The sequence below is a fragment of the Capronia epimyces genome, assembly GCF_000585565.1.
Source record: "Capronia epimyces CBS 606.96 chromosome Unknown aczIQ-supercont1.1, whole genome shotgun sequence".
Classification (NCBI taxonomy): domain Eukaryota; kingdom Fungi; phylum Ascomycota; class Eurotiomycetes; order Chaetothyriales; family Herpotrichiellaceae; genus Capronia; species Capronia epimyces.
This window is the reverse complement of record NW_006912904.1, coordinates 3,535,755-3,551,577: the sequence shown is the minus strand read 5'-3', so window position 1 is coordinate 3,551,577 and position 15,823 is coordinate 3,535,755. Positions and strand designations below refer to the sequence as shown.

General features: G+C 54.6%; 6 protein-coding genes across 6 annotated transcripts; 3 read left to right on the top strand and 3 right to left on the bottom strand.

Moving 5' to 3' along the window:
- Window positions 1-90: 90 nt before the first annotated feature.
- A1O3_01287 (uncharacterized protein) lies at window positions 91-516 on the bottom strand (the record flags this gene model as incomplete). The annotated part of the gene is made up of 1 exon (XM_007731435.1): window positions 91-516. A coding segment is annotated over one exon (426 nt), but the record flags the coding sequence as incomplete, so codon positions are not given.
- A 977-nt stretch (window positions 517-1,493) lies between these two features.
- Window positions 1,494-4,343, top strand: A1O3_01286 (uncharacterized protein; the record flags this gene model as incomplete). Its single annotated transcript, XM_007731434.1, has 1 exon — window positions 1,494-4,343. The coding sequence occupies one exon, from the start codon at window positions 1,494-1,496 to the stop codon at window positions 4,341-4,343; it is 2,850 nt and encodes a 949-aa protein (XP_007729624.1).
- A 449-nt stretch (window positions 4,344-4,792) lies between these two features.
- Window positions 4,793-5,683, top strand: A1O3_01285 (uncharacterized protein; the record flags this gene model as incomplete). Its single annotated transcript, XM_007731433.1, has 1 exon — window positions 4,793-5,683. One exon carries the CDS (start codon window positions 4,793-4,795, stop codon window positions 5,681-5,683), a length of 891 nt encoding a protein of 296 aa, XP_007729623.1.
- Window positions 5,684-7,343: 1,660 nt separating this feature from the next.
- Window positions 7,344-9,690, top strand: A1O3_01284 (primary-amine oxidase; the record flags this gene model as incomplete). Its single annotated transcript, XM_007731432.1, has 3 exons — window positions 7,344-7,619; window positions 7,754-7,961; window positions 8,054-9,690. 3 exons carry the CDS (start codon window positions 7,344-7,346, stop codon window positions 9,688-9,690), a joined length of 2,121 nt encoding a protein of 706 aa, XP_007729622.1.
- A 935-nt stretch (window positions 9,691-10,625) lies between these two features.
- A1O3_01283 (uncharacterized protein) lies at window positions 10,626-12,397 on the bottom strand (the record flags this gene model as incomplete). The annotated part of the gene is made up of 2 exons (XM_007731431.1): window positions 10,626-11,855; window positions 11,906-12,397. The coding sequence occupies 2 exons, from the start codon at window positions 12,395-12,397 to the stop codon at window positions 10,626-10,628; spliced, it is 1,722 nt and encodes a 573-aa protein (XP_007729621.1).
- A 1,153-nt stretch (window positions 12,398-13,550) lies between these two features.
- Window positions 13,551-15,113, bottom strand: A1O3_01282 (homoserine O-acetyltransferase; the record flags this gene model as incomplete). Its single annotated transcript, XM_007731430.1, has 2 exons — window positions 13,551-14,640; window positions 14,692-15,113. The coding sequence occupies 2 exons, from the start codon at window positions 15,111-15,113 to the stop codon at window positions 13,551-13,553; spliced, it is 1,512 nt and encodes a 503-aa protein (XP_007729620.1).
- Between the last annotated feature and the right edge of the window lie 710 nt (window positions 15,114-15,823).

Below are 15,823 nucleotides of genomic sequence, written 5' to 3'. Positions count from 1 at the left end.
GTACAGCATTGGACAGGCTGTCCATTGTTTATGCAGTATATCACACATAATGGATCTTCAGTGCTGGTGTGGCCACTTCCACATTTCCTCTCAATCTTTCTCGCTCAACCCTCGTTCTTCCATGATCTCCACCAGCCGCCGCCCTTCTTTCTCGGCAATGAGCGACAGCATTCCCATGGCGACGTCTTTGATCTCATTGTATTCTTTCAGCAAAGAGATGTGCCGAGCGAAGATGACATTGGCGTGGTGCATCGCTGCTTCTGCTTCCACCTCATTGCACGTACCTGTATTTCTATCAGTAGTAGTCGTCGTCGTTGACGAAGAAGATTCCGATCCAGAAAGGGAAAGACGTTGTTGATTGTCTGGAGCTGAAGATAGACTAGCAGCTTGGAGGGTTGGCGTCTCTGATCGTGGTTGTGGGTGTGGAGGATAGGACTCGAGCTTGCGGATTTGATGGAGTACAGCAGTAAGTTGCGTTTGAGTCGACGAGATATTAGATCGCAGTGTTTCAACCGAAGGCCTCAGGCTCGTTCTGATCCCGGTACCACGAGAACGGGTGCCTGAAAAAGGTGAAGGCGAAGGCGAAGGCGGAGGCGCAATCGAAAGAGAAAGCAAGGCCACGGGCTCATCTCCTGGCCTCGGGGTTTCAGACTTCGGCATAGTTGTATCTAAAGATGATGTCCTAGAAACGGTGTCTCTTGCCTTCTCCCTCTGTGGCCGTTGGATGCTATCAGGGCCTTGCAACGTCCCGCTGGTCGTGGGTATAGAGACACTGTTGGTACATGAATCCATGCCAGTGTCATTGCCGGTGCCTGATGGTGCTAGTGGGCGCGGAGGCTGGTGACTATGATTCTCCATGCCCACGCCTACCTAGGTATGAAAGGAGTGGCAGTTGGGTTGGCCTAAGCCCACGACTATGGAGTCTGGGCTCTTGTGAAAAGGAGGTTCTATAGTACGGGCTGCGGCCCGGTATATATGGTAGGTAGTACCACAGTCAATTGTCCGTCTGTAAGTGTAAGTGACGGCGAAGCATTCTGCTTTGGGACGCGGGTGGCGCCTAGAGCCTTTGTAAGTACTCGACGGTTTCTACCGTGGTCAGGCTGCTCTCAACGGCCATGTGGAAGACCGTAGACGCAAGGCTCCAGCCTTACTTGATTCTGAGGGCAAGCTTTCATTGGCTGTGCATTAGCACCAGCCACGCAGCTAGGTAGACTACACTAGATTACACTAGCAGAACGCGCGCCGGGGGTGAGAATAAAGCGGCATCACCCACGTCCCGAAGGAGGCGAGTTCGGAGCAGATTTCCCACTGCCCGTGTCTAAACTGCGCTGACGGGCTTCCTTCACATCTACGTAAGTCGTATTTCTACTCTCGACTTCGATACTGGTGCTGGGACACGGCTTGCAGACGTGTCGCTCTTTATGGCGATTCTGAGGTATCCTCCTATTCGTTAATTCGACTCGTTCTTCGCACCTGATCGCGCGCCCGCGACAATGTTCACCTTCACTCCCTTGCTTGGGGCTCAAAGCGACTCGCGGGCATCGCAGTCCATTCTCGAGCTAGATGGCGGGATCAAAGTCCTGGTCGACGTTGGATGGGATGAACGCTTCGATACTCGTCAATTGGCCGAGATAGAAAAGCATACGTCGACTCTATCCTTCATTCTGCTCACCCATCCCACCACTGTTCATATTGGTGCCTTTGCACACTGTTGCAAACACATTCCCGTCTTCGCTCAGATTCCCATCTACGCTACTCCGCCTGTGATTGCGTTCGGTCGCACCCTGCTGCAAGACCTCTACTCCTCTTCTCCTCTAGCTGCAACCTTCATCCCCGGCTCGGGCTCTCCGGAAGATGGCTCGAGTTCGGATGATAAGTCTCGATCGAACATCCTCCGCCAGGCTCCCACTTTCGAAGAAATAAACAAGTACTTTCAGTTGATCACGCCGTTGAAATACTCACAGCCACTTCAACCCACACCGTCCCAGTTCTCCGCCCCCGTCGAAGGGCTGACCGTGACTGCGTACAATGCGGGACATACCCTCGGCGGCACAATCTGGCATATACAGCATGGTCTGGAGTCGATTGTCTACGCGGTGGACTGGAATCAAGCAAGAGAAAATGTGGTGGCCGGCGCGGCCTGGTTTGGTGGGGTCGGAGGAGCCGAGGTCATCGAACAATTGCGCAAGCCTAGTGCTCTAGTATGCAGCAGCGTTGGGGCAACAAGAGTAGCCTTGTCGGGTGGTCGCAAAGCTCGAGATGACGCGCTCCTAGGCCACATTAAGAGCAGTATCGCCAAGGGTGGGACGGTGCTGATACCTACCGATTCGGCTGCTCGAGTGCTCGAGTTGGCCTGGTTACTGGAGAAGTCGTGGTCAGATCCTGCCCATGCCGCCTCTTTAAAGCCGGCCAAAGTATACATGGCGAGCAGATCGGGCAATGCAACGTTGCGCCACGCCAGGAGTCTTCTCGAATGGATGGACGACAGTATTGTGCGGGAATTTGAAGGAGAAGACGAAAACCCAGGCACTCAAAACTATAGAAGGGGCGGCGGCGAAAAGGCCAATGGTGCAACCAAGCCTTCCAGACCGTTTGAGTTTAAAAATGTCAAGGTCGTAGAGCGGAAGCATCAACTGGAGAAGCTGCTCAAAGTGGAAGGTCCGCAGGTCATCTTGGCCAGCGACGTCAGCTTGGATTGGGGCTTTTCGAGATCTCTACTGCAACATGTTGTGCAACGGCCGGAGAATCTCGTCATTTTGACAGAGAGATTGAATGGCCACCGGGAATCTGATAGTCCTGGTCAGATCTTCTGGAACTGGTTCGACGAGCGTCAGGATGGTGTTGCCCTCGAGCGAGCTGAAGGTACCGGTCAACTTGAACAGGTGCACAGCGGTGGGAGAACGCTGAAGCTAAAGAACCCAGAAAAGGTGCCGCTTAGCACGCAGGAGACTCAACGATATCAGCAGTACATAGCCACCCAAAGGCAAATTCAGGACTCGCTGGCGGCGACTGAAAGAGATCAAACGGTGGCAGACGACAATATAGATGACGAATCGAGCTCGTCCTCGTCTGATGAATCAGACGATGAACAGCAAGGCCGAATCTTGAATGTTTCCGCTGCTCTCGGGCACGGAGCGCGGAACAAGCTCGCATTGAGCGATGAAGACTTAGGGGTGAGTGTCCTGCTGCGCAAGAAAGGGGTGTACGACTACGATGTGCGGAATAAGAAGGGACGGAACGCTGTGTTCCCCTATGCTCACTCGCGGAGACGCGGCGATGAGTTTGGGGACTTCATCAAACCCGAGGACTTTCTGCGGGAGGAAGAGAAAGAGGAACAAGATGGCCAGGATGACAGCAAAACGGGAGGCATGTTGGGGCTGAAGCGAAAATGGGACGAAGCGAACAACGCCAGAGACTCACACTCAAAGCGAGCTCGAGGGCATGCTCCGAAACCCACGGCAGCAGGGAACTCTGGCGAAGAGTCGGACTCGGAGACCTCGGACGTCGAAGGCGAAGTCGAAGCGGAAGGGCTCCAAGGCCCGGCGAAGATTGTATATTCGACTACCGAAATCACGGTCAATGCTAGGCTGGCGTTTGTGGATTTTGCCGGCTTGCACGATCAGCGCAGCCTGCAGATGTTGATCCCGCTGATCGGACCCAAGAAATTGATCCTGGTTGGAGGCACCGAGGCGGAAACGCTTGGTCTGGCTTCAGATTGCAGGGAGCTCCTCGGCATGAAGATGGTCGGCGCAGAGGAGCAAACATCCACGGAAATTTTCGCTCCTGGCCAAGGGCAAACCGTCGATGCGAGTGTCGACACCAATGCCTGGGTTGTGAAACTGAGTCGTGCCTTAGTCAAGACACTGCACTGGCAGACTGTCAAGAACATGGGCGTGGTCACGGTCCAAGGCCAGTTGAAAGGTGAGGGCGACCAGGACATGGATGTGGAGGAAGATCCCCTCCTGAAAAAGCCGAAGTTGGACACGGAAACAGCTCGCCAAACACAAGCACCACCTCCTCCTCCTCTAGTGCCCGTCCTCGATCTCTTGCCTGCCAGCTTGGCAGCTTCCACGAGAGCCGTGACACAACCCATCCACGTGGGTGACTTGCGCCTGGCTGACCTACGAAGGATCATTGCCATGGATGGTCATCTCGCAGAATTCCGCGGCGAAGGCACCTTGTTGGTTGACGGACTGGTTGCAGTGAAGAAACTCGGCACCGGAAAGATCATTGTGGAAGGCATCCCAGTCAGCGGAGCCGCCATGACTGCAAATCGGGCAGATACCTACACCCGGGTGAAGCGAAAGGTCTATGAGGGTCTTGCGGTTGTGGCGGCGGGCTGAAAATTGGGCACTTCTAGCCTTTGGGTCATGATCAATTTTTGTTTGCATTTGCTTCCCACCCTGCACTGCCTATACATTCATTGCATTGGGTCACCAAGCGACCCAACAACCACTGACTCTATGAATGGGTTTGCCGCGCCACGGTCGTGGCAACCCTATCGGCCGTTTGATGGCCTCGGTCTATGCAGTCATGGCCTGTGACACATATTGCAGATGTTGGTCAAGAGACAATGATAGCCAACGCGGAAGAAGCAATCATTCTCACCCTTTAAATATGTCCTGTTTCCCCCTTCGTTGTTTGAGGCTCTCACTCCACAAACGACTCGACTTCCTCCTTCCTAGTGAGGCCCAGCCCATCCGTTTCCTCCACCCTTCTCCCGCTAAAAAGCGTCGTGGCCCTTACAGTCTTTTCAATGGCTTGTCCAGGTCCATTTGTATTGCCCTTCGCCATGTCAGCACCACCTCCTCCACCTCCACCTGGCCTGATCGGCAGGACACAGTATCACTATTTCACCAAAGACGGCGGGCCGCCAAATAAAGGGGCACCTCCAAGCGGGCCTCCATCGACAGGAGGACCGGGTGTGCTGCCGCCGCCATATTCGTTCCTACCTCCGCCCCAGCCGCCAGCACCTTCAGCACCCAGCGGCCCATTCTTCATTCCACCGAGTTCCGGGTTTCCTGGTGCGGTATGCTTCCCCAACGGCGGTCAGGCGCCTCCTGGTCCGCCTCCATCCGCAGGAGCGATCTGGATCCAACCGACACCAGCACCGGTACCGGCACCACCGCCACCTCCTCCTCCGCCAGCTCCACCTGCAGGCGCTCCCGCTCCTCCCCCTCCTCCAACAGGGCCTGCTGACGTGCGAGGTGCTGTGACTCACGCGGCAGCCCAAGCACCCGAGCCTCCTGTCAGTGGGAACCGGGTCAAAGATCGTCTGTTAGTGGTCAAGGACAGCGGGACGGGGTACGTCGCGTCCAAGCAGAACGCCACGTTCCACCTCTTTACCTACAACGTGCTGGACAAGTACACGGTCAACGCAAACGGCCAGTTCTACATCCCGCCCCACGCGTGCGAGCCGTTCCGGGTGATGACGGCGTCCTGTTCTATGCCGATTGAAGAACTCATTGAGCAATTGGACTGCGTCAACGACGCGCCGGCAGGCTATCCGCGATATGCGATTGGGATTGCAGAAACGCTCGACGTGGGAAACGGTTGGTTTCAGATTGGGACCAAGTTCTTTCTCGACGAGCCACAGTCATCCATGACCATCAAACAGGCCTGGGGCGAGAGTGTTGGCGAGGCTGGCGAGTCTCGACCACGATATCTGATCCGCATGCCGTAAGACAGTCCGTTGGGTGGATAGATGCCCATATCTATGTTTCGTTCCTATGCATATATGCTGACTCGTTTCCTTCCTCCATAGGGGCAAGCGACCGGGATTCTGATTGACGATGAGGGCTTAGGGTAGGATGCGGGCATTGGTCACTGGTCACTGGTCGCTGGTCTCGCTGCACATAGTCTAGGTTATCATAACATCGAATAAAGAGGTTACCTTTTTGCCATGGCCTCGGGCGAAGACATTGGATATGTGGAGTCAGAAGAGTATCCTGCTCCGCTTTTTGCGACGGTCTGATCTCGGGATTGTACGTGCTGTAGGTGACCCCTACGGTAGACATATCCGGCAATCACACTTGCTTAAGCAAGTGCTTCATACGTTAAAGTTTGAGCTTGAAAAGTTGCCTAAATGGGTTAGTGTGGGTCAATGACCCTGGACCCTGGACCCTGGACTCTGGCTGTCAGAGACGTGCGATCAGTATATAAGGAATCGTCGGTGTATATTGGATTGGCGTCTATTGACGGCGCGTGCTGTTCAGGCGCGCAGGAACAGGCCGCCATGGCAGCTGTCTCGGGTTTGTGTCTAGGATATACAAGTCCTTCTCAGTCAAAGTTCTCAAAGTACAGTTGGAAAGTTTCTTGTCCTCTATTATAGGGGCCTGGGGAGCCTGACTATCCAGACAAATCCTGGAGACTTGTAGATGAGACTGGAGAATGCTTCCTCAATATTTAACAAAAGTTGCATCAAAGTCAAGACATTTAACAAATATCGACTCTATTCATATCCACTAGAACGCAGTCTCCGAAGGGACACTAATGATCAAGAATTGACCTGCAGGCTATGCTCAATGTGGCAACTATTTCAGCTCCGGTGCTAGGTGATGGGTGATGGGTGATGGCGAGGTCCCCCTCTGGTGTCCAGACTCCAGAGCGTGTCTATCATCCATTATCTCTGATTCGATTGCATAACATCTCTGTAGCCGAGCTCTTATGACGGACAGAGGACCGAGCATTGAATGCCAGCTCGGGAACGGGAACGGACTTGCGCGCCTGCTATAAGCTACAAGTGAGGCCTCTCCTCCCCTCCCGGGCAAATCTCAAACAGCGAGATATTGAGCCATATCAGTCGTGCTGCTGCCGCCCCTCACCAATTGGCTGGCCGGCAGGACTCGCCATACTCGGCCTAGCGTTGAATTCAAATTCGATGACCACAAAAGCGCAGTCGGCCAATCAGCACTGGCTACATCTCACATTCCTATTTGGGCCGTATTCTTCCTGGTCTTCCCACGTCTTTAGCTGTGCCTGTTCACCGTTGCCCTGGCCCAACGCCCCTCGCTCCTCGCTCTCGCCCACCAGGCTGTGGATATCTTCGACACCAATGTGCACAACACGCTATGGCTCTGCACCGTGAGCCCTGATTGGACCTCAGGCTATCCCGCCTCCTCCGCCTCTTCCTCCTCAGGCTCCGTCCTCGGTATTTCTTATCTGCACATCCATTCTTGGCTCGCTTGAGTATTATGTATATATGTGTCTACAGCCATCGCCTGCTCTCGGAACTTCTCTCCTATCCCCTCTCCTGCCATCTCGAGATTGAACCTGTTCCTTTTCGTTCCCTTTCGGTCTTATCGTTAGCATCACTGTAGTGGGAACCCGTTACTGTCACCGCCATGGCTGCTGTCACGCAAGGCTTCTCCGCCACGCCCTCGGCGGCCAAGTCGAGCGTGTTCCATCCGCTGAGCCCATTGACGGCTTCGGAGATCACAACCACAGCTGACCTCATCAGATCGGTCTGGCCATCCACTGTTGACCTGCGGTTCAAGGTCATCACGCTGGACGAGCCGGCAAAGAAGCAGATGGTCCTTTATCTCGACGCGGAGCACAGCGGTCAACCTTTGCCTCAGATTCCCCGCAAGGCCTTTGTCTCATACTATATTCGCAACACAGTAAGTACCACCATTACATTATGTTAGTGTCATGTGGAGCAGGGTTCGTCACTCCCGAATAATCTGCTTGCACCATGAAGGAGTCCTTCGCTGTCTCCGGTCAGACCAAAACTAACCGATAATCCCCACTCTAGGACCGGTTCCACGAGGCTGTTGTCAACCTCTCCCGCGGCAAGGTCGAGAGCAATGTCCGCCTGGGCCCCAACGTGCACGGCGCTGGAGACGCCGAGGAGATTTTGCAAGTCGAGAAAAACGCCCTGGAAGATGCGGGCGTCAAGGCCGCGCTGGCCAAGTTGAAACTACCTGAAGGCACCGTCGTCTGTGCTGACCCTTGGATCTACGGTATGACAGCTCCCTTATCGCATGGCCGCCCGTGTCCCTTCTCCCTGCTACACTTTTGGCAACGAGACTAATCAATCGTGCACTGCATGCAGGCTCTGATGGCGTCAACGACGACGAACGACTCTTCCAAGTGTTTTTGTACATGCGTGACCCTGCCAATCCCAGCGAACTGGACTCCAACCATTATGCCTTCCCTCTGCCCATCTCGCCCGTGCTCGAGTGCAACAACTACTCGGTTATCCGGATCGACTACTTGCCCACGGGCGCGGATAACACCATCCACGAGCCACGGCCGTACGAGCCAGTACCGGCCAACGAATACATTCCGGAAGCGCAACCGTCGCTCCGCAAAGATCTGAAGCCGCTGCGCGTGCTGCAGCCCGAAGGCGCCTCATTCACCCTCACCCCTACCGGCGAGACCGGACATGTGCTCGAGTGGCAGAAGTGGTCGTTCCGGGTCGGCTACAACCAGCGTGAAGGCATGGTCTTGTACGACGTGCGCTACGACTCGCGGCCTCTGTTCTACCGGCTCTCGCTGTCAGACATGAACATCCCCTACGCCGACCCGCGCGCCCCGTACCATAAGAAGGCGGCGTACGATCTCGGTGACGTGGGCGCGGGCGCCATGGCCAACAACCTCAAGTTGGGGTGCGACTGCCTAGGCCACATCCAGTACTTGTCCGGCGTGCTGTCGGACGACAAGGGCCAGCCCGTTTACATGGACAACTGCGTGTGCGTGCATGAGCAGGACGCCGGGATCGGCTGGAAGCACACCAACTACCGCACTGGTCGGGCGGCGATTGTGCGCAACCGCGAACTGGTGCTGCAGAGCATCATCACCGTGTCCAACTACGAATACATCCTGGCCTTTATGTTCAACCAGGCCGGCGAGGTGATTTACGAGGTGCGCGCGACCGGCATTCTGTCGACGCAACCCATCGACCACGAGCTGGACAAGGTGGGCGTGCCGTTTGGCACGGTGGTGCACCCGGGCGTGCTCGCCGCGCACCACCAGCACATCTTCTCGCTCCGCATCGACCCCATGCTGGAAGGCCACTCCAACCGACTGGTGTACGACGAGGCGCACCCGATGCCCATCGACAAGGACTGGAACCCGCACGGCGTCGGCTACACCGTGTCCGAGACGGTGGTGGAGCGGGCCGGCGGTCTGGACCTCGACTCGGACGTGAACCGCGTGTTCAAAATCCAGAACCCGAACGTGCTGAACCCGGTCAACGGCAAGCCCGTCGCGTACAAGATCCACGCGCCGCCCTTCCAGAAGATGCTGGCCCACCCGTCCTCCTTCCACTTCAAGCGCGCCGAGTTCGCCGACCACAACATCTACGTCACCACCCACCGCGACCGCGAACTCTTCGCCGGCGGCTGGTACACCAACCAGTCGCGCGGCGGCACCGGCGTGCGCAGCTTCGCCGCCCGCAAGGACAACGTCAAGGACACCGATCTGGTCGTCTGGCTGCAGTTCGGCATCAACCACGTCCCGCGCATCGAGGACTTCCCCGTCATGCCGTGCGAGATCCTCAAGGTCAGCCTCAAGCCCGTCAACTTCTTCGACAAGAACCCCGCACTCGACGTCCCGCCCTCCGAGCAGGCCTTCAACCAGTCCACCCTGGTGTCTAGCCTGCAGCACCACCAGCCTGCCCTGGAGACCACTGTCGGCAAGGACGCCTGCTGCTCTCCGGCCGACCTGCCGGGGAAGAGCAAGTTGTGATCAACATCAAAGGATTACAACCCAACCGGTGCGGAATTCCTTCCAGGGTGAGGCCAGGCCGGCTGATTGTGCCTGTGCCTGTGTCTGGCCGCCAGCCCCGTCCCAGTCGAAAAGTCTATACTCTATAATCCATGCTATTTTGCATTCTTGCTACCTACCACCATTCACCACTAGGTACGCGAACAGTACTATTACATACAAAACTGGCAGTATGCCCATGCCCCGGCTTCGGATCGTGCGCGGCGAAGACCGGATGAGAACATCGGGCGAACAGGGGCTTGCGACGAGACAACGGGCGAACAGGGACTTGGGATGACTACAACGAATGCGCTCAATTCATTCATTCACCTTGAATGGGATGGTGGCTTGATTGGGACATTGCGAGGGCTAAGGCCCTAGGGACACAAGATAGATATAGCCTGTCCTATGACCATAATGAGAATAGAGAATAGCCCAGCTCGACTACTACTACTACTACTACTACTACTACTACTACTACTACTACTACTACTACTACTACTACTACTACTACTACTACTACTACTACTACTAGGACGGGTGTCTCGAGGTATACGTATATAAAAATAGACTATTGCAAAGGCAGGACGATCCGATAGACCAACAGCCTAAAGTATGTACAGTACAGTGCAGCTAGCTAGTTTACATGAGACGGTTGGAAACACCAACACCCGCCGGGGGTTGTTTTCGCGCCGCGAGAAGGCCAACGTGGGTTTTTCCTTTGCTCATTAGTCGTCAAATCCCAAGTCCTAATCCACGTCCGTGTCCGTGTCCGTGTCCATGTCCGCATATCCATCCTGGTGCTCAAAGCTCGCTCAAGAAAGAAGAGAAAGAGAGAGAGAGAGAGAGAGAAAGAGGAGAGAGGCCACAACCCTCGCCTGTCAATAACGGCATGAAAAGTACAAGTTCCAGAATATTTAAAAAACATTATTGCTGTCATAGCCCCCTCGTGCTGTATCATCGCGTCGGCTGCGCGGATCCGGACTCCGAGGTGGCGCAATGTACGGCATCGAGACTCTGTGGTCATTGTCTCGACTCGGCTGGCCAGTTGGTCGTGTTTCCGGGTAAGGGGTTGCTAGCGTCACTACGCCGGTCTCCTGAACACCGCTTGGTTCGGGATACCGCCGGTACTGCGGCTGTGAATGATAGGGAGGGTATTGTTGATGCTGTTGATATTGGTGTTGCCTTGAATATGAGGCGTCATCGTATGTTGAAGTTGCGAGACCAATGTCGCTTGTATCATAATAATCATGCCCAGCGCCGCCGTTGCCCCTGTCGCTGTCCATCCGAGCAACTGGAGGTCGCGACATTGGCATGGCCTGGCTATTGGCCAGCAAGTTGTCGGCTTCTCCTCCTTCGACGGCGCCTCCTGTGTTGATGTAATGCGGAGGTCGGGATCCACCGCCGCCCCCAGCACCACCGGTGTACCCGGTGGGCGTGTTGAAGATCGAGTTGGACGACAATTTCTGCCCTTCGGCACCGAAATTGTCCCTTCCACCAGCTTGCGTATCCTTTCTGGTCAAGTCATAGCTCGAGTCGGTGTGGCGATACTTGCGGCCCTTAAACAACCATCTCGCTGCTCGACCTGTCGCCTTCAACATGTCCCAGGCATTGAATGCGTCAAAGAGGGCTTTGATTCCCAAGAAACCGCCCTTATATGCACGCTCGCCTTCGCCTGCAATTGTCTCGGCCATGTATTCTTTCGAACCCAGCGTGTAAGGTTTCCAACTGAAAGCCCAGACGTGGAAGACGGCGAAGATTGCCATTTCAATGCACAACAGGAGCGCCGGAATCCCCACTTTGATGTCAGGTGTCTGAATATGGTTGGTCGCCTTGACAGCGCCGGCACTGGTCAGAAATGAGATGCAGATGGTCTGCCAGAAACTCAAGAAAATCACCAGTTTGATGGCGGCGACTTTTAGTAACGGTTTGTGTTGTCGAATATCGTTCTTGATTTGAAAATAGAACTGGATCAAGCAGTACATGGCAACAGTGACAGCCATGGATTCTACTACCATGATCCAGATATGCGAAAATGCCGGACTGAGAGACTCGAGGCAGTATCTGTCCAAGGCCTGGGTGATGACGGCCACGATGGTGAACAAGACTCGGATGAAGCAGTACTGGAAGATGGAGACCCAGATGACCTTTCGACCTGTCAGTATGGGTTGAGAGAGGATGAACATCTTGCACCTACATTGAACCAGGTCAAACCACTTCTAGGCGTCCTTAACCAACCCTTCTCAGCACCACCGGTGCACTTTTGAAAATATTTCATGGGCCAAACCCATTTCCTAGGTGTGATGGTGCGGAAGTAGACCTTTTGCTGGTGCAAATCCGGAGCTACGTATGCGCAGAGCAAACTGAAGAAGGAGGCGATCGCAAACGCCTCGTAACAGTCACGGATCACTTCAAAGTAGATGCTGTGGTTGTAATAGTAGAAGGAGAGTAACGACACAGCCGCATAGACCGGGACCATGAAGAGGATGCGAATGATGTGCCTTTGTTCCCACGGTTTCAGGTAGTGCGTCGCATGCAGGAATATCAGGAGGAAGGAGACCAGGACCGCGATGATGGTGAATATGGCCCCAAGCCACAAGCCCAGACGGTGGAAAGTGTAGCCATGCCATATAGGATCTTCGCTGATGGTCATGTCCTCCAACGTGGTGTTACATACTGGCCAGCCCATTCTGGCACAGTCGAGGAAGTGTAGTTTCCAGGAAATCTCAAGGGGAAGCGCGTCGAGGGGTTTGAGGCTCAATGGCTCGTTCGCATCGCTTATGAGCGTGGCCGAGCTGAGGGAGGGCGAGGTGAGGGTAAGGGCAATGGCGCCAGGCCAGGGCGATCGGCAGAGACGCGGAGGGAGTTATCGCGAGATCAGTAAAGAGCGCAAGAGGCGCGGTGAGAGGTGTCGCTGTCGTTCGCGCGGCTTGGTTGGAGGGAGGGTGAAAGGAGGGTCGGTCGGCAAAGGCCTTAGGAGCCCAAGGGCAGGGCCAACAAAGAGGTCGAAGGGAGCTGCGCCACACAGATGACGGGGCTAGGGCCTTTTTGATCAAGACCGTGGAATCTGGATAGGACAAGGCAGTGAGGTTCTCTTCTCTCCCGTGCGTTGTAGCAAGGCAGGTCGGAGGCAAGTCGTGGGTGGTGGGTGGTGGATAGTAATCTACGCGGCACGGCTGAAACGGCCGAATATCTGCGACAGACCCTGGCGAGTGATTTAGCGGTGCTGGTGGCTGGGGTGGAATCCAGGGGCGAAGGGAGTGGCTGAGGCTTTAGGTGAGATGTAAGACGAATAGACACCGAGGGGCTCAGGAGCCCTAAGGCCAGTCTGTCACTTAACATAGCACTGCACAAGGTCATTGCAGTTATGTACTCCGTACTCCGTACCTATGTACGTAGTACTCTTGAACCTACCTGTGTAATGTGTGCCGCATAGGTACCTACCTACCTACGTAGGTGCCTTGGGCAGCAGTCATTGCCTACTACGTACTCCGTATTCTGTACTCCCCACAGCCAAGTTATCAACCCCCTTACAGAGGTGCGGGTAGATGAAGTGCAAGGTACAATACTAAGGAAAGGAAGCGAATGCTCATTCAACTGGTGTGGTTTGTCCTGGCCTTCTCTTTCCTCTCTTTCCTGACCTTCGCCCAGGGGTATCTTGTATCTTGTGAATGCGGCCTCCAAGGCCGACGACAACGATACGTTCATATGTACAGGTACAGCTTCTTATTTTGTGCAATCCAGTGCAGTCGTTATACCCAAAGATTCATTTGACCAGAGTTGAACTGGTCTGTAGCTCGTCTCGTTTCGTATTGATCGTCCGATATTTATCTCCCTCTTTCTTACCAAGCGGTGAGATCCTCAACCTCTGCCTCCCCGAACGTGCTGCTCTTGGTCATCTTGCCCACCCCATCTTCAACTTCGCCGTTCTGTCCACTGCCATTGCCTGGCCTGTGCATGATGTCCGGGAGGAACTCACGGAAGAAAGAAAGCAGATAGCTGTTCACTTGCTCAAACTGTAGTAAAAATGCGTCATGTCCTTCAGGGCTCTCGATCTTGCCCAAGGTCGCATTAGGAATATACTTGGCAAGTACCTCCTGTTCAGCGAACGTAAATAGACCGTCGGATCCAATCCCCAGAACCACAGCTGGCTGCGTGATTTGTGCCAGAGCTTCCTTCACGCCCGGTGCGCGGTTCCGAGATACGTCATGCGTGTCGAGTTTGCGCGTGATCGCGATATAGCAGTTGGCGTCAAACCGTTTCACGAACTTGTTGCCCTGGTACCGAAGATATGATTGCGCCGAGAAGAAATGGTCTGTCGGGTGGGATTTTGCTTGCTTGGCCACAGGCTCCGGGACGGCGAACTGCGTCGTACCGTTAAATTGGGGGTCATTGAAGGTCAGCGGTGCCTGTTGCAGTGTAGTCAAATCCGATTGTGACTGTGATCCAGCTAGAGATCCGTTGCGAGAGGGAGGGCGCGAGTCACGGGGTCCTTTGGCTCGCTTGTTACCGTCGTTGTGGATGGTCCAATGCTCGTTGTGAGGCAGGGGAGGACTGTTATTTCCCTGATTAATTGACGGCTGCTTCGATAGATCAGGAGTGTTCCGACCAAATCGAGCCTCGAAAGAGTCTCGACTCCGGTAAGTGAGAAGGGCAGACATGCGAGCCGCACCTAACCCTGCAGTGGGAGGGTCATCGAATGAATAGTATCCGTCCTCATACTTAGGATCCGAATAGATGGACTGACGTTGCGCCTCGCCCCAGCTGATTCCCCAAGCACTGTGGCATGCCGAAGTGGCTATGGGTGCAATGCACCGCACATAGTCTTTGCCGAAATAAGCATATTCGAGGGCCAGCATGCCTCCCATAGAACCGCCCACCACACATGCAATCTGCCGTACACCGAGATGGTCTAGCACGATCTTGTGAATACTGTCAAGCGTGGTCAGCCTCGGCAGGCACTGATCGGCCGCGGTATCTTACTTCACATCGTCTCTTATCGTTGTCAGCGGGAACTCTGGGCCGTATCTTCCAAGCGCAGGGTCGCCATCTTTGTACGTGACAGGACTAGCACTCCCGTATGGACTCCCGAGACTGTTCAAGCAGACAATAAAGAACCTTGTGACATCAAAGGCCCGGCCTGGTCCTCCCAGCAAAGGGCCCCACCAGTCTGCAACATCTGCGCTGCCACTCAAGGCATGGCATATGACCAGGGCATTATCTCTGTTTTCTGAGAGCTGACCTCGAGTGGTGAAGGCGACCGGTGCGTTCGTGAGGACGGCTCCGGATTCGAGGGTGAAGGATGGAACGATGGCGATCTGTTGGTCGGAGACGAGTTTGGCAAAAGGGTTTTCAGGTTGCTCCTTGACAATCTCTACGGGATTTAGTAGCCGTAGACTCAGCATTGCGGCGCGCAGAAAACAAGAGGGGAGAAGTGGTAGGGTATACTGACGGAGTTTCGGGGAAGCATAGCTGTCGCCGTTCGTGTTCGTGTTCGTGGACGCCATTGCGAGGTTCACGTTGGCGGGCGTTCTGCATACAATTCTTTTCTGCCGGGGGACGAAGGAAAAATGTGGAGCGGCAGTGCAAAGATAAGGAGAAGATATTAAATGAGGTCCATTGAGCAAGGGCACTCTTTTGTATCTTTGATGGATTGGAGATTATGAGTCAACAATGTTTAGACCAACTTGAACCAACATGAACATGTGGATAAGTAGCGCCCACTTGATGAAATCGTGGTATTGCCGTCGCTTGAAGGACGTTTCCAGGTGGTTGTGAGGAGTTGAAATGTATGCCGGTCTGACGTGCAATAATTTGCTGCTGTAGGGGAAGACCGGGGCATTTGAGGTTAAAGATACCTGGTGCCGGCTTTTCCTTTTTGTCAGACGTCCTGGTACATTTGAGTCATCGCCTGCAGGGGAATCACATCATCGCCCACGAATTGTACGGACGACACGTGACTTCAAGCCGCAGCCTCGTCTGTAACTCCTCCAATCCCCGTGAAAGTTGATAGAGGCATCGCCTCGTCCTAGCCTTACTAATGGATTGAGAAAAGGGACGGAGTCTTGCCTGTCAGTGTGGCCTTTCTAATCAAACTAACTAGGTATGTTGCATG